General features: G+C 37.9%; 1 protein-coding gene across 5 annotated transcripts in view; it reads right to left on the bottom strand.

Annotated features, from left to right (window-relative positions):
- Positions 1-22,618, bottom strand: part of PLCH1 (phospholipase C eta 1) — a 180,830-nt gene that overhangs the window by 50,510 nt on the left and 107,702 nt on the right. For all 5 annotated transcript variants that reach the window (XM_045851645.1, XM_045851642.1, XM_045851643.1 and 2 more), the window contains 6 exons: positions 22,107-22,253; positions 19,807-20,050; positions 11,043-11,172; positions 9,350-9,520; positions 3,286-3,379; positions 1,287-1,490 (listed from right to left, as the gene is read on the bottom strand). In XM_045851645.1, coding sequence (XP_045707601.1) covers positions 1,287-1,490; positions 3,286-3,379; positions 9,350-9,520; positions 11,043-11,172; positions 19,807-20,050; positions 22,107-22,253 — 990 coding nt within the window. The remainder of the gene's footprint in view (positions 1-1,286; positions 1,491-3,285; positions 3,380-9,349; positions 9,521-11,042; positions 11,173-19,806; positions 20,051-22,106; positions 22,254-22,618) is intronic.

Raw genomic sequence — 22,618 nt, forward strand, 5'->3', positions numbered from 1 at the left:
ATGAGGGAGATATTTAAGAGGCTGCATGTCTTTTTAAATGGCACCACAGCTGTGACTATCCTGAGTTTGTGTGAATACCTGAAACAGGTAACCTATTAGGAGGGCAAAGTAGCTTCTTTCTAATATTGTACTTTGGTGACTGGCAGTCAGTAAGAGAAGGCTCATTTCAATACCATCTACTGCACACAATTTCTAGAAGCTCTTATTTTAAAATTAGAAGACCCCTGAAAAAGCTATGACTAAAAATCATCTGTGCCTTACTATAGTCTTAATCAGATAACTTCCCTTCCTAGTATCCCAAACAGAGCTGGAGGATTAGAAGTTTTGATTCAGTATAAAAAGTTGACTGGCCAGGTAGCTCAGTTGGTTAGAATGTCATCTCGTTATGCCAAGGTTGAGGGCTGAATCCCCGGTCAGGGCACATACAAGAATCAACCAAAAAATGCATAAATAAGTGGAAGAACAAATCAATGTTTCTCTCTCCCTCTCCCTCTCCATTCTCCCCCCTCCTTTCCTTTCTCTAAAATCAATAAATAAAAACTTTAGGAAAAAAGTTGATCATGGGGAACATAGTTCAGCTTGGATGGGACACCAACTTTGAACAAAGAAACCAGAAAAGAAGAAACTGGATACCTGAAGGACCTGAAAAGCAAAAGGAATACAGTACACAACACAGGCAAAAACAAACAAACAAACAAACAAACAAACAAACAAAAAACCCCTGCAAATCTGCCTAGAATTCACTTTACTTCATGAAGTCACTAAAAGCCATTTTCCATACTTGGCCTCCAAGAAAAGTCACCATCTAGGATAATAGGTAGCTATCCCCGTGAATACACGTATATGATTCAACTAGTGGGATTTTCACACGGTACCATTGCTTTCACCTTCCATCCTTTTACTAGACTGTGAACTCCTTGGAGACAGAAGCCATGTCTTACATTTGTGTCCTCACCCCCAGGAACCCACTAGAAATCCACTAAGTACTGGCTGATCGACAGAGCATGGAATGTCGTGAAAACAAGCAGTTATCCTGATCTATCTTTGCCACTATTTAATCAAAAATATCTTTCTAGAAAAATTTTTATTGTTAGTTCAATTTTTTAGCAACCAATAGGGAGAAATCAGAGAGGATTATGAATTAAGAATGACTTCATAATGAGTGAGAAAATCATTCTCATTCATGAGAATGCACTTTTGAGGTCTCTATTATTTAAACTAGACCTGACAGATCAACTACAGGGCGTGTCCGCCGACACTAACCAGAGCTCAGACAAAGGGCATACCTTCCACGCAGCGACAGCCCTCCTGCAGCACCCGAGCATACATGTCCACCTTGGACTGAGAAAGGAGCTGGTCCCCAGTCAGGTACGTGTTGTGAGAGGAAGCGATGTAGTAGTTGCACAGGGGCTGGTCCATGTCCTGGTACACTTCGTTGTGCAACGGGTTAAAGACGTCGCAAGCAGGACTTCGCATGAAGTTTGTGAAGCCTTTGGGAGAAAGAGTGAAGCACTAGAGCTTTAAAGCCTATGTACTTAATTGATTGTAACAAGGACAAACAGAGATCCAAGTATGTTGACAGGGATTATCTTAGTTACCCTCGGGACAGCTTTGGCAGGGAACACAGTGTGGGGGGCAGTGAGGGGGGGTGGCAATGAGACAATTTGTAGCAAGTCAAGTAGAGTGTCAAGAGCTTAAATATGACTTTGGGGAGAAGCAGTTTAAACATAACCTACAGAAAATGGGACTTGTTAATAATTTTGGTTGTGTGGGGGAGGGTTTCTTGCAAAGCCATTCAGTAACTACGGAGTCCAAGCTAGGACTACGCAGTGTGACTGAATCGGTAACTGGGGTAACATGAAAGCATCATTTACACTAAGTGGTACAATAATGCATCAATGATTTCACAGGTTATTAAGTTGATTTGAAAAACAGTATTGTTAGTGCCATGGTTGAGGCAGCAGACCAAAAGTTAGGCACAGCCCAAATCCAGGGTGTGATTGTTTGACTATGAAGTTGGCTTTGGAAAGATGCTGCTAGTTGCCAGCACATTTACTAGCTAGGAAGTAGTGCTTATCAATAATATAGAAGAACCTATCAGTTTTTCTATAGTCTTTCAAAATGCATTGTCTAGGTAGAAAAGGCACTCATTAACATATAAATAAATACATGAATGACTCACAAGTACCTAAATGGAATGGTTTTTGGGGTAAACTGCTTCAAGTCTTCAAGAATCCTGTGGTAAAGCTGTATCTGAAAATATCCCCTGAGACACTGGAGAATTTCTTCATGCCCTTCTTTACGGCCAAAACTTAGAAATCATGTCAAATTCCATCTTTGAGGTCCGCACCAAGGAAAAGACTCATTTTTTAGTATGGTCCAAATTTGTTTACTTTTTTTTTCTGGCTGTTTTTAAAAATGGTTTTTGATCATATAAATTTTAAGTCATTCCTTTCCATTTTTAATTACCCTCTCCCCCCAGGAAGTGAGCACAGGGTATCAGACCCCCGTCGTCGGCACTGGGAGACGTGAGCCTGGGAGCAGGGGAAAAGAGGCCAACGGTCAAAAAGGGCGAGACGAACTGCGGCTTTGCAGCTCAGCGGCAGTGGCTGGCCCCGTGGTCTTTCACTAAGAATATCTCCTCTTAGGTAGAAGCCGACAATTTACTTCTCTCTATATTTTAAATACGTGTAACTTAGACACACATGTAGTTATATTTGTATCATATTATTTATATATAAGACCCTATGATCTAGATTCTGAGTCTATATCTGTGGGGAAACTAATTTCTCTGAGCCTCACTTTTCTCAGTTCGGGACAATTGCATTAAAAAGACGTGTGGCTCCCCAACCAACCTCTCCACTGCTCCCAGCGAGGTGAAACTAGTTCATTGCCAACATTTTTTAAGAAACATGTTTACTTTTAAGTCATTGGTTAAGTCATTGGTTTCACAGATTACTTATTTTAGGATCACATCTCCTTTCATAAAATTAACGAGTTGAGGCTATTTCCAAAAATTAGCTATTTGAGAAAAGTCCAAATATTTCTTAATATTTTTCATACATAGTGGCTTCAAGTTGAATTGCCGGGAGTAGAAAACGTGGGTCGTCATTGCAAAAGCAAGAGACGTGGCAGTATCACTGCATCTGCTTTGGAGGAAACCAGGTATTGGAATCGTCAGTAATTCCAGAGATACCTCTGATTTCTTTTCCTAAAAATTTTGATAGAATTTAACTTAGTGAACTGAATTGAGGAATGAGAAATTAAGAATATTGGTTATTTTACCTTCTATGCCAAGAACATTTTTCGCCTTATTTTCTTCTGAAACTTCAAATTTCCTTATGATGTCAAGACAATAGTCTGCTGTCACATTAGTCATCTAAACAAAACAGAACATAAGTAGAGTATCTGAAATTTCATGAAATATGTTTCTCTATGTGAGAAAATCATACGAATTTTTTTAGCATTCTTGATATAGTGCCAAGTGGTTAAATGAACGGCATTTGAGGTTACTCGTGCCTTTGAAAAATCATCATGACCTCAATCTTCCTTACATCCTTCAGATTTTAATCAGTGAAAACAGCCCTTCAACTACTAGAAAAATGTTCTCTGTAGAGCAATAAAATTAATTAAATAGAATTAATAATCAATGCAAATCCATTGCCAAAAATACACTCACTGTAAGCTAGTAGCAATTTGCTAAAGTATCTTCTACACAAATACTGAAGTTTGCTAGTGATAAATATATGTTGAAAAAAATTATTCTTTACCAAAACAGCATGGTGTAGATAAATCTAAATGGGTGCATGTGTGTATCTTATCGATCCTTCTATTGAATCATGAGAGCAGTCTGTCACTCCTATTCAAGAACACAAATGTTAGCAAAGAAAAAAAAAAAGGTCAACAAAAAGCAAGCTCAAGATCAGACAGCTAGCATAATGGAGAACTCTGGATGGCTTGTGTTCAAATCAGCTAGTTCATATTATTGACAGTGTGATCTTAAATGAGCCACTTACTTTCTCTGTGGCTGCCTTACTTATAGGGTACTTGCGAGGATTCAATGCATTACTATTCCTAAGAACAATGTGATACAACAAAGGCAGGAAGTCAGCCTCAAGGTTCCTGAATGAACGTTACATACTTAGTGTCACAGGGAAAAGTAAACTCTTCAGGAATAATTTCTTTAATTAAGAAGCAACATAAAGGATCAAAATCCATTGAGGCCCACAGCTTAACAGTGACATTTAGAATACTAATGAGTAGTGACAGAGGAAGTTAATCTTGTGAGCCAGTATTTTATAATTCAGTGACACTTCTCAAAAATTATATTATCTCAGGCTCAATACTTATAATTTAGTAAAATCTAATTTTCCCAAACAGCCTTTTTAATAACATTTAAACTTTTTTTTTTCAGGGGGAAAAAGGCTCCACTGTACAGCATTTTTTCTTTCTTTTCTTTTTGTTTGGCCTGTTTCAAGGGGCCCAGAATGCTTCCCCGTCTCACCCCACCCCCAACCAGCTGCATAATAGCTCATCCATCCTTCGTGTAAAATTTATCTTGCATACTTTATTCAGATGCCTACATAACCAGACACCACCTGAAATACCATAAATAATGAAAGTCTGCAAGGAACTCCACAGGCCCAATTAGGCTTTGAGCAGCTCACCTGCTGTTTGCTATAAGCTAAACAGATTCATCACATGGGGTCCAAAAGATAAATAATCTCTCACAAGCTAAAAACTCTGAGCTACATTGCTATTATTCGGTTTATGCGGCCATTTATTCAGAGATGTAGGGACCTTGAACTAGACTCAGGTAGTTGGTCTACCAGTAGCACATGAGATCTATAAAAATAAAAATAACAATAAAAACACACAAATAAACAACAAGAAACAGTCATCCTGGGATGGAACTAATTGCAGATAAGCAAAAACATGTTACTAGTTCAAGACACAAAGCAGAATGTGCCAACAAAAAGCATCATATTTGAAAAGTATAAAATTGGCAAAAATATTAGTAGGGATTCTAGGAAGCTCACAATTTTCTGGGTGCCATAAAAGAATTAATGGGATAGAATCCACTTTCTACCCCAAATTCAAGTATTTAATAAAACACAGTAAAACCTCACAATATGAGAATTGAAATATAAGAGTCAATCAGCTCCTATCCTTCCCCATTCCTGTTCTCATATAATTAATCTCCCAATACTACAATTCCGCATTTTACAGTTAAATTTTTAGACCTCACTTTAAAAGTTACTGTATCTTGTTGTGTATAATGTGCACTTTCTTGCCCAAATTTTTTAGGGAAAAACAAGGATGCGTATTATATGGGTATATTAATGGGTATAATAATCCCACGTATATTGTACACAAAATGTGGGTATGCAGTATATGCAGCAAAATATGGTATATTGGGGTTTTACTGTATAAATGAAGGTTCAGTACAGATTAATGCTCCTTCTTGTCCATTTTTCCCATATTTTGCTTCCCCTTTAAGATAGCTGGTAAGGCGAAATAGGAACGCTTCCCCCCTACTTCCCACGGAGTTCATGTTCAAGTTTTGTTTGCTGTCAATATCTGAGCCACTCCTGTCTCCGATACCAAAGATTGTTCTTACTATACAAGGCTATCGTCCCTAAAAGAACTTAAGGAAAATTTCATTTATTTTAACAATGATTATTTACATTTATACAACGCAGTCAATATTATGTAGTTTATAAAGAGTTTTTACACCCATAATCTTAAATAGTTCCTAAAACAGTCTGGTAAAGTTAAGTGTTTCTACCCCATCACACAGGTGGGAAAACATGCAGAGAAAGTCTATCCCAACCAAAGTCACAAAATCAGTAAGAGGTAAAACCAAGGCTCAAATTTCAAACTTCTGACTTCAAATTCAAGCCCTTTATGTTACATCTATTCTCTGGGAGTTTTTATTTCTACTGAAAAATTGAAATGCTTACTCTGAAACTATTTTTTCAATGTAGCTGAAATTCCTCAATCTTAATTTCTTAACTTTTGCAATGTTTTGCAACTTTAAAATCAGTTACTATAATTCTATTTCTTTGGATTATTCCAAATTGAACTCCATTCTCTTTTCCTTGTTTACTATAGTTCTATAATGTCATCTAAAGAGAAAAGAGTAATTAACTAGTCCTCATGTTACATACTCAGTATCAATCCACTTCCAATGAACTAGATGTAGAAACCAAAGGCATGAATCTGTCAAATACTTGTATTGTGACACTAACTCTTTATCCCCAGACTTCTTTGCAAGTTTTCTGGCAAAGCTTTTTCAGAGAATGCAAATTTCAAAACAAAGTTAGAGGGAGTAAATAATCACATTTCTTACATACCAAACACAAAAATCATAATATAATTTGCACAGAATTTTAATATTGCTAAATTCTTTTCAATGTTTTTATCAAACTAACATATCTATAAATTAACCCAAAACTAAGATTCTTAGACTAAGGAGAACCACCCTCCCAATGCCCAGAACCACATTCCAAATGTAAAAATACCATAATTTCTAGCGATTTCTTCTGGAATGAGTCTTTCTACTCCTAATATATTCTTAATAATTATGTAAATGATGTTCTTTCCTATTCTATATACTTTAAACATTACTTATTACTCTTTTATGTGTTAGATAAAGACATAGCTCTTTGGGGCCAGCAAAACTTTCTCCCTCTATCCATCCTGCCAGTAAGATTTTATCATAATTTTTATTATATTTCTATTCACTGTTGTAAACTGTTTTGTCTATACAAACATTGAGCACTGAACCTGCTATATAATATGATTGCTTATTTTCTCATAGAATACCTTTTTCTGATTTAACCATTTGGTTGATGTTTAATGACCCTGTCACAATCTTTGGCATTGCAAAATTTTGCTATGATTTGTCTCTGTGTGAGTCTTTTTTTTTTTTTTTCCTCACATTCACTGTGCTTGGTACTCAGTGAGCCCTGCCTGTCTAGAGTCCTATCTCTTGCTGTTAATCATTTTTTGATACTATTTACTTAATAATTTCCTCCCTTCTATTTCCTATCTTTTTCTATAACTTATTATTCAGATCATGGACCTTCTGGATCAGTCTACTAATGTCTTGATCTTTTCTCACTATTTTCCATTTCTTTGTTGTTTGTTCTACTTTCTAGACAATTTTCTCAACTGTAGGTTCTAAGCTACTTATTAAGCTTAGTTTCCTGCTCTTTTCTTCCTCTGAATCTTTTCTCGTAGCACCTTGCTCTTGCTTGGTGGCTATAATTTTATCATTCTGATGTATTAATATCTATTTAAAAATTTTTCTTCCCCTGCATTGCCTCTATTTCCTCCAAGTTTTATGATCCCATTTGCTTGCCTGAGTGTCTGCACTTTATAGTAGAGAATTTCCTCAAACATGTTGTAGGCCTCAGCTATTTAAAACCCATTTTTAGAATTGATTATTTAAAACCATGGCAATACAAAATTGGTTGGAAGCTCTCTATTCACGAACAGAACTTATTACCTAGTGGGCTTCACTGTGGAAATCTCTGGCCAGACTGCTTTGCTAGGAGACTTTTGATGTAAATGTCTGTAGGGTTTTTCTCCTTGAATTGGTGTGTTAGTTTCCTAGAGCTGCTGTAACAAATCACCACAAACTAGAGCAGTGGTTTAAAAGAGCAGAAACTTATCCTCTCTCAAAGCAAAGCGGAAAAGGGGGCACAATGGATAGAACCACCACCAAGGCAGCATTCACAGGTTTGTGTCAGGTAGACGAAGTTCCAGTAGGAAGAGGGCCCTAGAGCATGGCATCGGAAAAGCTCTGAGAGTTCCCCTGGAATTGACCATCCCCAAGCATATTTCAGCAGAAAGCGCTGCAGGAATAGAAATCTGCTTTGTCTTATCTGTGGAGACAGTCTTTGCTCTTAATTAATAGCTAGGAGGTTTCTCAAACTCTAAGAGTGCTTCAATACTTCTGTCTAATCCCATTCCAAAATATAACCAGGAAATACTCTGACAACCTGTGGACCCTATTTAAAGCAACCTTTAGGCAAAAAACCTACTTCAGACAAACCATTCATGCTGTGTTGTCTGCCTAACCAGCATGAACTGATTTCACAAAGGCCGTGACAGCATTAGGTAAGTAATAAAGTATGTGTTTTATTTCTTCGGAAGGAATTGGGTGGATTAACCCAAAATGAAGAGGTGGGAGATGGAAATGCTTGAAATAATGTAAATAATTATAGTTCACAGAAAATACTATATACTGTTTGAAATAAAATTAAGAAATATTGATAGAAAAAGAAATAAAAATGTCTATCTTTTCTTCATCTCTCCTTAATCCTTAAGAAAAAAAAGAGTAAAAAGAAAAAAACAAAACAGTAGAGACTTGATAAGAAAAGTTGTCAAGAAGGATGGGGGAATTCAATCAAATGATCTCTTCTGAACCAAAAATCTCAAAAGGACTGAACACAAAACACATGCAGCCCCAGGGCCAAGTAATGGGTAGGAATCTAGAGGAGAGATAGGCTGTGTTTCAGCAAACACCAGGGGGAAAACATGAAACAAGAACCTCCAACAGCCCTATTCCTGTGGACCCACAGATGGGTGGATGTCCCAGATCAGTGTGTGCGAATGTGAGGGAAGCTTTAGCCTTGTGGCTTCTTGTTTAACTGGCACTTCTTCAAGGACATAAAAGGGTGATAATTTTCCTAAATACATGCATATTTTAAGGATGAAAGTCCTAATCAAACAGCACTTGGACCTCTCAAAGTCATAAACACAATTTTCAGCGATCTTCAGTGAAATGAAAATCTGACCCAGATGAAATATACAAATTACCATTCATTGCTTCGTGGAAAAATACGCATATCCATACTCAACATTTTTAAGGTAAAAAAATATGTATCTTCTGCCCTGGCTGGTGTAGCTCTGTGGATTGAGTGTGGGCTATGAACCAAAGGGTCACCAGTTCAATTCCCTGTCAGGGCACATGCCTGGGTTACAAGCCAGGTCCCCAGTGGGGGCCACATGAGAAGCAACTACACATTGATCTTTCTATCTCTCTTTCTCCCTCCCTTCCCCTCTGTCTAAAAATAAATAAATAAAATCTTTTTTAAAAAGTGTTCAGACTTTTGGCTAAATGCCTCTTTAAAAAAAAATTACATATCTTCTATTTATCATTCTCTCTTTTAAAAAAAACTTCTATAAACATGTTTTAAACTACACATTGATAAGATTTTTTTGAAATTGTGGTTTCCACTTCTACCCTAAATTTAAACTACATCCAATCCCAGGAGCAACCCATGTATCTTTCACAAGTACTTTTACATAAACATTCAGCTTCATGGTCTAATAATACCTTTTGTTCCACCTTCAAAAACTGAGCCAGCTCTTCCACAGTTAGGTGATCTTTCTTGTCACTGTAGCTCAAGAGCAGCAAATAAAGGTCTCGTCTCAAGGACATCATTTTGTAAAAAACACAGAACTCTTCAAATGTCAAAGTTCCCTGATTCTCATCTGTATCAGCTTCCTGAAAGAGGCACATTAAACACAGGGTAGTGAGAGAGTCTGAAATAGGAAATTCAGTCCTGACTCGGTACCGGCAGATAATGTTTACTATAAAGAGGACAGTATACATTTCACAAGTGGTAAGCACATGTGAGCCAATTTCAAATCGGCTACATATGAGGCCACAAAGACTCAAGCTTATGAAAACTAATCTATCTCATCACAGTAAATCCATAAATTAACAAAGAAAGCTGGAAAAAAAAACTGTCTGGAAACAACACTATACATTTCTAAATAAGAAATGAAACATATAGAAATGAACACATTCACCACGTATTAAAATCAGTGTGATGAACTTAAAGTAATAATTAGAGGAAACTTGAAGTTTTCAATTTACTTGAAAACAAGGTAGATTAAAATCAAAGAAGTTAATAACGTTGAATCTACTATCTAGAAAAAATTAAGCTAAAGAAAATAGAAGGAAAAAAATATTTTAAAAAAACAGAAAGCAATGAAATAGAAAACAAATGGATATAACATACCAAAGGTGAATGATTAAATCAAAAACTGGCCCTGGCTGTTGTGGCTCAGTGGATTGAGCACCGGCCTGCGAATCAAAGTGTCGCCGGTTCAATTCCCAATCAGGGCGCATGCCTGGGTTGCGGGCAGGTTCCCAGTAGTGGGGTATGCAAGAGACAACCGCACATTGATACTTCTCTCCCTCACTTTCTCCCTCCCCTGCCCTCTCTCTAAAAATAAATGGGTATATCTGTTTTTAAAAACCTGATCTTTTGAAGAAACTAATAAAAAAGACAAACACTTGGAGAAGACTAATAAAAAACAAAAGAGAGAGGATCTATTTAACACATGACAAAAATACCAGTCTCTCATCACCTTCTGAACTGCACTCCAATCACATCAGTTTCTACCTACAACAGAATCTCTCTGTTGATTCTGCGCAGGCAGCTCAGTGCCCTTGCGGCCATCAGCATCAGTGGTACCTCCCTTCATTTCCTCACAGAAGTTTGAAAATTCCATCTGCACTGATCTGTAGTTCAAATTATTTGTTTCTAGCAATTATTGAGCAAGAATCTTTCATCACATATCTCCCTTCTGACTGTTTGGGTTCATCATAAAACCCTAAAACTGTTGGAAATATATTATGGACAACAAACCCATTTATATGCTCTTCTTTATTCTAACTGTACACAGCTGTAACTGAACAAAAACTGACAAGGAATCAATGACATTTTGAAATGTGTGGATTTTACAAAGTATAGCCAGCTGTTATATGATTTTAAACATAGATTTTAAAGTCAAAATGAATATAAATATCTTTGAGAAATTATGAATGTGTAAGTTTAGAAAGCCTTTTTCCTTGATGAAACAAAATACCTCTCTTTATCAAAGTAAAATAAAGCAATACACAGTTGATAATATTAGCTTCCAACAAAACAAAATAGCCTTTTGAAGTTTCTAAGTACATATACCAACAACTATTAATGTGGACTTCGCCTAAGGCCGACCTGATTGTGAAAACATACCTGAAACATTTGTCTGACTTTTCTTCGGGGTAAGTTGACATTTAGTTTATGCATCAGTTGGTGTATCTCTTCAATATTCAATAAGCCGTCTCCATTCTTATCAGCTTCCTCAAAGGTCTGTTTCACCCACGTGCAGAAACGTCAAGAAAAACACTTGTATTTTCACAAAATAAAGACTGCTCTTTCCCAGAATACTCACAAGGAAATGTATCAACAACACTGAACTTGAGAAGAAATTCCTTGGAGGCGGCCCTGCAATCCACAGGCTCTTGGTGAGCTGCAACAGTGACGGCAGAAGGGGGGGTGGAGGGGTAGTGGGGGAGGGGGGCACAAACAGGTGAATCCTTTTACTGTGAAAGGAGCCAAACCATGTTATTTAAAGAGGTTCTTCAACTCCAACATCATTGTCCAATCTGTTAAAGGATCTCTCTGATGCGATGAAACCCCAAGCATTCCAAATTTAGGCCTGCCTTCTCCCTCTGTGACCTTTCATCCAGTATTCTTTTCACCTTCACAATACCCCATGCCACACGGTCTTTTCAATTCCCTCTCCTCAGTTCCACACCCACATTGAGAAGTTTAGACTATTGAGTTCAATCTCTTTACTGTTCACAGGAGGGTATAAACTGAAGAGGGAGAAGTTTGGGAAGATTAGTAAGGAACCCAGGTCTCACGTGACTTAGCCCAGCACTCACCTCTCCTTCACAGAAGGCCTTTGAAGGTTCTCACTTAATAGCCTGAAACTTCTAGATCAAGGGCAGTAATGTGAACTACAGGCCTGATATGCCAGAAATTGCCCTCAAAGCTCAGGTTTGGACGTAGGCGATGTGCAACTATGAAGCTGAGTTTGTATACAAAGGATTTACATCATGTGAACTGAGATTTTAAAAGACCCCCCCAGGAGGATAAGTATTGCATTGTTTTACATAGTGGAGAAGCAGAATAAATGTTAGCAAGTGGATGAGTTGAAAATTCCAAGTTTAAGGAAAGCATTTTTAACAATGGATGATTCATAGTTGTTGGGAAATAAATTACAGAAACAGGAGTTGTGTGTGCACCTAAAAAACCAAACTGAGCTTCAAAACTTGAAGGGTGATGAAGAGAAAAGAAATGAAGGTGATGCAAAGAAAGCAGAGAATCAAAGAAAGCAAAAGGCACAGGCTTACAACCAAGACATGGAAGAACGGGAGCAGGTCAGAGGAAAGGGTCAGTGTTTGCGTATCAAGCAGGTACCATCAAACTGGGAGACTTTCATTTTAAGTCAAAATATTAACTGATCTCCCAGTGGCAACAGCACATTTACCTTTCTTAAATGATTCAATTTATGACTGTAGGAAATTGTACCTTATAAGGTAAAAACAAGACAGTTAGTCTTATGTCTTCTAAAGTTAAATAGAGGTGATTTTCAGATGGTAAATGAATACCTTGTTTCACATTATGTTCTCTTTATAACACTCGAAAATAACCCGCCCAGTTCTTTCAAGTTCAGTGTTTCCTCACATAGTTCGGGCAGGACCTCATCATACATGACACCTGGAAGGTAAAGGGGGACCCAGGACTCAGAAGAATCCAAAGAGTAGAACATTTGGGCCAATTACTAATAAGTAACTAAATCTCACTTTTTAAAATCTTTTCTGGGCATGCCACACCCATTCCATGAGCTCCATTTCTTTTGACTGTGGCTAATGCTCTGTGGCCCCTACAATATTGAGCCAGAGTTCAAAGACATGATGAAGTATGACCAATGGCAGCAATGTTCTCACCCTTTGATTCTACAGCTCTTTACCAAAGCCTGTCAAAGACTCCTCCAGAGAAGAGGCAGGGAAGAGCAGACCCCATTATGAATAATCTGCAGACACAACCCTTTTGAGGGCGGGCCTGTGTCTGCAAGGCCTTTAGTGTCAGCACACAAGTTGACCTTGAGTTTAGGGAATACAGAACCGGTGAGACAGAAACAGAGAGAGAGTCAGACCAAGAAACACACACGAGTTCTGATACTATGCTGACCAGGCCCTGTGACCATGACTCACTTATGTCACTTCTTGGGGCTTCCATTTCTTCATCTATAATGTCAGTGAGCTCAACTAGATGACTTTGAAGCCCCTTTCAACTCTAAGATTCTCTGAAAGGAAAACCATGCTCTCCGGTAACAGTACACATGGTATAAGATACAATCACAGGTTAAAGTGTTCAGATATCTCAAGTTGTTCTTCACAATTAAGACATGAGTGCCAGGAAAGCCCTGAATTAATCATTTTTAGCAATATACAGAGAAATTTAAGAATAGAAATAGTTATGCTGCAAAGAAAAACTTAGAAATTAAGAAATGAATGCAAAACATGGCCTAGAATTGTCTATCAAGCCATTATAGGAGAATGTAAATCACTGAAAAATATTTAGATGGGGTGGGGAAACTTTGGGGGTAAAAGGCCATAGTAAATATTTCAGGCTTGGAAGGCCATGTGGTCTCAACTGCAACTATCCATTTTTAAATAGAAGCAGCCGCAGACAATACATAAATGAATTGGCATGGCTGTGTTCCAATAAAACTTTATTTGTGGACATGGATATTTGGATTTCATACACTGTTAGGTCATACCACATTCTTCATATGATTTTTTTTCAACCATTGAAAACCCATATTTAGCTCAGGAGCCCATATAAAAATAGATGTGTGCCAAATTTGCCCTGCAGGCTTTAGTTTTCAGGGCCCCTCCTTCACAGGGAAGGTGCAAGCCCTCAGTTTACAGCGTCCATAAGGGACTGACTGCCTACAGTCTTCCACTGGTCCTTTCCCTCGTGGTAAGGTGGGGCAATGATGAAGGAGAATGATCTGATGAAGAAAAATGTGGAGACTGGTGCCCTTGTCATCATTTTTACATCCTGGGCTGCTGAGATTTCAGACCGGAATTTATCGAATAGGACAACAAAAGATTTTCCTATCCGTACCTCTCTTAAGCAATAACAACATAGCTCTTATTTATAAAGTGCTTGATACATGCTAGACAGTGTTCTAGGTGCTTTGTGCACCCCAGCTCAATTGATCTTCGCACATCTACACGGTCGGCATTATCCTTAACATCATTGCCATGTTACAGATGAAGACTCGGAGGCTAAAGAATTTACATAACTAACCCAAAGTTACACACAGCAGAGCCTGGGGCTGGAACCCAGCACCAGTCTGAGTCTTTAACCACAACACTATATTGCTTCTAATATTAATAGATATGAATACTGCATCTACCTCCAATTCAACATGTTCATACTGCAGAAATAGCTTGATACACTTTACACTGGGTGGATTTTTTTTAATACAGCCATTTAAGATTCATTATTCTCATTATTCGTTCACAGTTGAAGCTTTCAGGCCTAATTGAAATGTAATAATCATGAACATTCCAAATCTGTTCTCCCAGTTAATGTAATTAAATGTATGTCCAATTAAGAATGTCATGCTATTATTAAGATATTTAAAAACCTATCAGATTATGACAAATCTGTATGAAAACCTTTCTCTAACTCAAATTACATTCCTTATTTTTTTTTAGAGATTTTATTTATTCATTTTTAGAGAGAGGGGAAGAGGAGGGGAGAGAGGGAGAGAAATATCAATGTGTGGTTGCCACTCACGCGCCCCATACTGGGGACCTGGCCAGCAACCAAGGCATGTGCCCTGACTGGGAATCAAACTGGTGACTCTTTAGTTTGTAGCCCGTGCTCAATCCACTGAGCTATACCAGTCGGGGCTACATTCCCTATTTTTAACATCAGCTTCCTTGTTATCATTCATTAATTTCCTCTCTCTTTTTCTCTCCTCACTCGAATATCAGCTACTTCTGTATTTTGTAACTGTTCTTCTGTGCAGTTCTGGAGTATACTTTCTTTCCAGGTTGTATATTTGCAGAATGGGTTAGCAATGGGTTAATTGAAATATGAAATTTTTCTCCTGCCAGTAAACATGGACAAACAAATCAGGTTCAAAAAACTATTGCATAAGCTGGTATAAATTCAAATTAGAGTGTTATAAATTTAGGATGTTAACTGTAATCCCCATGATAACCATAGGACATGGGCAAAAGAAAATGAGAAACAATTTAAACACTTAACTGCAAAAAAAATCACCAAAGACAAAAGCAACTGAAGAATGCAAAAAATGAGGGACCAAAAAGCTATAAGGCACACAGAAAAGAAATAGCACAATGACAGAAGTTCCTCCTTATCAGTAATTACTTCAAATGTAAATGGACCGAACTCTTCAATCAAAAGACAGACTGGCATGGGTAGAAACACATGACCCAATTATATGTTGTGTATAAAAGATGCCCTTGAGATTCAGAGACAGACTGAAAATGAAAAGATGGGGGGGGGAGACTTTCTTCATAAATAGTAACCAAAAGAGAGCAGTGGTGGCTACAGTAATGACAAAAGGTTATAAGAATTAAACAAGGACATGATATATTCATAGAAGTTTTAACACAGCAAAAAGATATAAGAATTATAGACATGTATTTAATGACAGACCATCAAAATATATGAAGCAAAAATGGTAAAATTGAAAAAAAGAAATGGTTCTCAATACCCTACTCACAATAATGAACAGAACAACCAGGTAGAAGATAAGGAAAGAAACAGAGGACTTCAACACACAATAAGCCACCTAGAGCTCACAGACACACACACAACATCTGTACAACAGTAACAATATACAAACTCTACTCAAGTGCACATGGGACACTTTCCACAATAGACCAGACTTTAGGACACAATTTAAGTCTTTAGATTTTAAAAGATAGATATCATACAAAGCATCTTTTCTGAACACAGTGGGATAAAGTTAGAATCAGTATAAAAGGAAATCTGACCAAAATACCCCCACAAAATTATGGAACTTAAATAACGCACTCTTAAACAACCAAGAGATCAAAGCAGAAATCACAGGGGAAATTAGAAAATACTTACAGAGCAATAAAAATACAATATATCAAAACCTATGACAATACAGTGAAAGTACTGTGAAGGGGGAAATTTATAGCTATATATGATTTCACTACAAAACAAAAAAGATCTCTAACAACAACCTAACTTTACAGCCTAAAGAACTAGGGGGGGGAAAAACTAACTAAGCCCAAAACTAGCAGAAGGGAGGAAATAAGAAGGGTTAGTACAAAGATAAATGAAATAGAGAATAGAAAAACAATAGAAAAAAATCAATGAAACCAAAAGTTGGTTCTTAAAAAAGATCAACAAAATTGGCAAACCTTAAACTAAATGGTGTAAGAAAAAATAGAGCAGACTCAAATTATTAAAATCAGAAATGAAAATAGGAACATTACTACTAATTCTACAGAAATAAAAAATATAAGAGTACCATGAATAATCATACACCAATGAGATCTACCATATATAATCACAAAAAAATAAAAAATAAAAATAGATCTATAAATAGTATGGAGATTGAACCAATAATCAAAAAACCTCTCAGCAAATAAAAGCCCTGGACTTGATGGTTTCACTGGTGAATTCTACCAAACATTTAAAAAATTAATACCAACATTCTTATTTTTCCTAAAAATTGAAGAGAAGGTAACACTTCCTAACTCATTCTGTGAGGCCAGCATTACTCTGATACCAAAACCAGACAAGACACTACGAGAAAACTACAGAGCCATTTCTCTTATTATTGTTGATTTTTAAAAAACTCAGCAAAATACCAGCAAATAAATTCTGCAGCACAGTAAAAGGATTATACACCATGAGTAGGTGGGATTTATTCCTGGGATACAAGGATGATTCAACAAGCAAGAATCCATCTATATAATATACCAGATCAATATAATAAAGAAGAAAAATCTCAATTGATGCAGAAAACTTTGTCTATTTGACAAAATTCAACACCCTTCATGATAAAAAACACTCAACAAAATAGGAATTAAAAAGTACTTCAACATAATAAAGCCATATATGAAAAACCCACAACAAATATCATATTTAATAGTGAAGAATGAAAGCTTATCCTCTAAGATCAGGAACAAGGCAAGGATGTCTGCTTTCACTATTTCTATTCAACATAGTACTGGACATTCTAGCCAGAGAAATTAAGCAAGAAAAATAAATTTTAAAAGTATCTAAATCACTAAGCAAGAAATAAAATTATCTTTGTTTGCAGATGATATAATCTTTTATGTAGTAAACCCCAAAGAGTCCAGAAAAGGAAAGGGTGTTAAAGCTTTTTAATACAAGAATTTAGCAGAGTACCAAAATACAAAGTCAACATACAAATCAGTTGTATTTCCACATGCATTTAGAAAAGTAAATTATAAAAACAATTCCATTTACAATAGCATTAAAAAGAATAAAATACAGAAGAATTAACCAAGGAGGTGAAAGTTGTACAATGAAAATGACAAAACATTGCTAAAGAAATTAAAGATGACATAAATAAATGAGAAACACATCCCATGTTCATGAATTGGGGACTGTAGTGTTAAAATGTCAATACTACCCAAAGCAATCTACAAATTCAGCACAACCCCTATCAAAATCCCATAAGATTTTTTGCAGAAATAGATAACCCTATCCTAAAATTCATTTTGACTCTCAATGGACCTTGAACAGTCAAAAATCTTGAAAAAGAGGAATAAAACTGGAAGACTAAAAAGTTCCTGATATCTAAACTTACTACAAAGCTACAGCAATCAAAATACTGGCATCCAGACAAATCTATAGAACAACAGAATAAAATACACAGCCCAGAAAGAAACTGTCATACAGATGGTCAAATGATATTTGACAATGGTGGCAAGACAATTTAATTAGAAAAGAAATGGTACTGGAAAAAAATGGATATCAACATTTAAATGAGTGAAGCTGGATGCTTACCTAACACTACATACAAAAATTAACTCAACATAAATTGAGGACTTAAATGTAAGACTTAAAACAATAAAACTCTTGAGAGAAAACATAGTATAAAAGCTTCACGACATTGGGTTGGCAATGATTTCTTAGATATGATACCAAAGGCACAGGTAACAAAAGAAAAAACAGACAAATGAAACTTCATGAAAATTTTAAAAATTTATGCATCCAAGGACATTTTCAATAGAGTAAAAAGACAACCCACAGAATGAAAGAAAATATTTGAAAATTATTCCTGATAAGGGATTCACACCCAGACTACATAGAAACCTCCTAAAACTTAATGACAAAAAACAAACAAAGGCCAACCTGCTTCAAAAATGGACATAGAACTTGAGTAGCCATTTTTCCAAAGATGTTATATGAATGGGCAACAAGCCAATGAGAGCATGCCAACATCACTAATATTAGGGAAATGCAATCAAAACTAATCCAATAGCAGACCAGCTCATACCCATTAGAATGACTACTATTAAAGAACAAAAAACAAGTGTGGTGAGGATGTGGAGAAATTGGAACATTGGTGCACTGTTGGTGGGACTGTGATGTGGTACAGCTGTTGGGGAAAAGAGTTCCTCAAAAAATTAAAAATACACATGGAATTCACCACACTGAGGATGGCAGAACCTAGGTCTCTGTGCTATCACTGAGCCACAGATTAACCACCCCTGGAATTGCCCCATCTCAGATCTCTTGCTGATGAAAAACAAATATTCTTGATCGTTTATGTCAATATTAAACCACATCGACATCAACAACATTGGTATGGTTGTGTGGTTTGCACCATGAAGCATTCTTACTGATTCAGTTTGCTTGTTTTCTTACCAAATGTTAAGAAGATGCAAATTAACAGAATAAAGCACAGAAAGTTAGTTCCCGCATTTGTGTTTTGCTCACTGATGAATCCCAGTTGCATTTATCTGCATGCTGAGAGTATTGATGGAAACGCCATGGCTCATCGGCTTAGGCGCTCGCACTGTCAAAACCCTTTCATGGGCTGAGTATTTCCACTCTGCTTCAACAACACCCCAGGTGAGGGATTACAGCTGGAGTAGTATACATTTATCACCACTCTGGGCAAAAAATTAAGGCACGCATTCCAGTGACAGCAAGGAAGTGGTACTACTCCCTACACGGACAGGGTCACATGTAGTTTAAGGCCATTCAAAATGCGCAGAAAGAAACCAGAGCAGTCTAACACCCCCACTTCATAGTTGGAAAAATTGAAGCCAGAGCCTCCATGTCACACGCCCAGCTCGATCCCAGCGGGAGAGATGGCTTTCAGACCAAGCACATTAATCTTCTATCTCGTCAGTGCTGCAGGACCACACGAATGGGTTAAACCAAGAGTGAGACTCAGCCTACAGTGTCTCAAGCAATTCAGAGAGGGCAAATGTTATTAAGTAAAAAATAACTTCCCCTGGAGTACCAATCCATTCAGTTTCCAAACCAGAAGTTAGAGAAGAGAGAGGGAAAGGAGGAGGGAGCTAAGTGCCTGGTGCATAACTGGAACTCGGAAAGTATTTGTTAAACTAAGCTGACTACAACAAAGCAGATTTCTCTCTAATACAAACTAATGCTTTCCTGGTCACCTCATCTGCCTTAGCAAACTACATTTGGATATATCTCAGTCTCTTTCCAAAGAAGGCTGCTCCTGAGTTCATATAAGCTTATTTCAGTATGTTTCATCCACACATGTACTTTGAGTGGGAGTGAGACAGGGACAGAAGGGGCCTAGGGGTAAAAGGAAGAAAAACTTAGGGGAAAAATATATTGTACACACACATCACACCCACACACACACCATGCCACGCAGAGCTCAAAAATCAAGTTTGAGGAAGGATATTGGTCATGAGTCCTTTGCCTTTTGGCAAGGGAATCTTCATCACTGATGCCAGCCATCAGGTACTTGAGGCCTGTGATCCAGGTGCGGGCCTCCTCGGGGTTGGAGGTGATGAGGTCCAGGGACTCCATGTGGTTACCATGGTAGATGGTAAAGCAGCAGCTGGGGTCAAAGTTCCCCTCGGCTTGTTTGTGGAATATTTCCGACTGCCGCCCCTCAGCGACTTTGTAAATGGAGTCAATAAGTACTGTGAGGAGAAAGAGATACAGACAAGTGAAGGTATGGACACAGATTAAGAAAAAAAGAGAAGCAAAAATCATTTTAAAGTTTTCAAAATAACCATGAACCAATTCATTGTCTGCGAGTTGTGTTTTTAAGTCCCAGTGTGAAATGCAAGCCTTTTGTCTACATGAGACCTGAACTTTCCGGGCAGTCTGGACACTCCCTCCCAGGCACTGACTCGAGACAGGCTGAAGTTTATGATAAAATGATAGATACGCCCAGGAGGGCAAGAAAGGTCTAGGTAGAAAAGGGAGCTAATGAGTATGTTGAAATACATATTCATACAGGGAAAGTGGACAAAGACCGAGAACCTACTTTGGTGTTTTAAATATGCATGAGAAGATAGAAAATTGAAAGGAAAAAGATTTAGTGGTAGCCAGATAGCACAGTTAAAAGTGACTGTTATTTACAGTGTGAATGCTGTTATGGGGAAGGCAGAGCAGGGCTTACAGAGGTAGAAAGGCACTAGGTGGCTTCCCAAGGCAAGAGGCATGAAGATACAGAAACCTAAGGCCTGCTCCAGGGCCAAACAGGCCAACTGTGCTGGCTGCAAAGCTCAAGAGGCAGAGCAGTAACAGGGGATAGCTGGAAGGGCAGTTTGGAGAGCCTAGAATAACAGACGAGAGGTTAGCACTCTTTAGGCAGTGGAGCAGGACTGAGTGTTTGGATCAGAGAAGAACTGCAGGGAATGTTACTTTAAACTGAAAGAGTATTTTTATTGCTCCCTTATTTTTAAGCAAGAATTGGAAGAGTTGCACATCTTGTTGACTGCCCAAGTACACCATCCACTTCTCCCCTCCGCCTTAATGCCGAGTCCAGTTTTCTTCTGATATCAGCTCATTCCCTACAGGACTCAGGAAAGTGAGCCTATGCTCAGCCCCAGGGCAAATTCTGGTGGGTCTCAGGCACTGCGGTGTCTCCATTCCTATTTTTCAACAGTAGATTTAGGTGTGGAAATGCAACCCAGTTCTAACCAAGGAGAGCTGGGGCAATGTGTTTTGAGGGAAAGGTCTACAAAGAGGCTCTTCTCTCCTCAAAAGGAAGTACCCAAAAAGGGGGTCCCTTTCTGCCTCTGCACTGTTATATGAGGCTGTGAGGGCCACAACAGCTGAAGCCATGTTGCTGCCACCTTGATTAGAAGCCAGTGCACAAGGGACAGAGCCAGGAGAGCACTCAGGAAAACAGCTAGAGACCCAGGGTCCCTTGTCTGGACCCTGCCAATCTCTGAGTTTCCTATGATGTGAGATAATACATGTGTTCATCATGTGAGCCTAATGTGGTCAAGGTCTTCTGTTACTGGAAGGGGAAAGGACCTGAACTGATAGAAGCAGAAGAAACTAGCAAAATGGAGATTGGTTAGGAGACTTTGCAATAGGCCACCAGGAAGGTGAAGAGACCCTGGACAAGGTGTTCCTGTCACAACTGGAAGGAAGGAGCAGGTGAGAGAGACACTGCAGGAGAGCCCACCCAGACTTGGTGCTGAGTGTGGAAGGTGTGAGGGAGAGGCTTTAAGTAGGAGCTGGATCAAAGCTATTCTACTTGATTCCATTAAAATAATTAATCAAGTCAACTGTGCTCAGAATATAGCGAAAGAAACGTAATCAATAAAATATATTAAAAATATATTTAAATATTTATCAATAAAAAAGAATATAGTAAAACACTTCAACTTCCATTGGATTTATTATATCCCTAAACGTTCATAGGTAAAGTAAAAGACCTCAGGCTGTAACACCTCATATCCCAAGTTAAAAATATATATGTATATTATGTCTCCAACGTGGGAAGTATTAATATTCATAGCATTTATGAACAAGAAAACTTTTATGGATTTAAAGTCCCCAAAGAATTTTAAAAAGCAATCATGATTATTACTTATTCTGTCTCTCCACATCCTTTAATAGTTGACGCCAAATCTTGGAAAAAATACGGAAGTTCCACAGATCCAAAGCTTCCGCAGAACCCACTCTAACCCATGTGTTGCTGTGTTAGGCCACACGAAGTTCAAAGGTGGATCTTACTTTTGGCCTTCTCGCTCTTCCTGGAGGGTCTCCATCGGAGGCGGGTCCGGTGTTCATCCAGGTAAAAGAGTCGGACAAGCCCTTTGGTCCCACGCTTCAGTTTGATCATCTGTGTCCCGGACTGCATTACACTCATGCATCTTTCAACTGCAAGAGATCAGAGCACATTGGGCCCTCACACAATGCACATGCACATTGGTGTTCAGAGATGTTACTGTCAAATAAAACCTCTGATTTACCCCTAAAGACACCCAGGACCAGAAGACAAATTTGCCACAGGCACTCTAGGAAGAATTGTTAAGGAACTGATTCATCAGGCTTAAGCCAGGAAAACACCTTCCTTACTGAAATAAACATCTACTTCCCAGTAAACCACGCATTACTATTGCACAGAGCCATCACAGAGCCATCTTGCCTCCCAGCTGGCAACACACTTTTGTAGTATGTGACTAATGATCATTTGTTACTTGGATTTATATTCAAAAAGCAAGGTCTCAGGCTTCACGTTAGAT

The sequence above is a fragment of the Phyllostomus hastatus genome, unplaced genomic scaffold (genome assembly GCF_019186645.2).
Source record: "Phyllostomus hastatus isolate PE091 unplaced genomic scaffold, TTU_PhHast_1.1 phas_contig_86, whole genome shotgun sequence".
Taxonomy (NCBI): domain Eukaryota; kingdom Metazoa; phylum Chordata; class Mammalia; order Chiroptera; family Phyllostomidae; genus Phyllostomus; species Phyllostomus hastatus.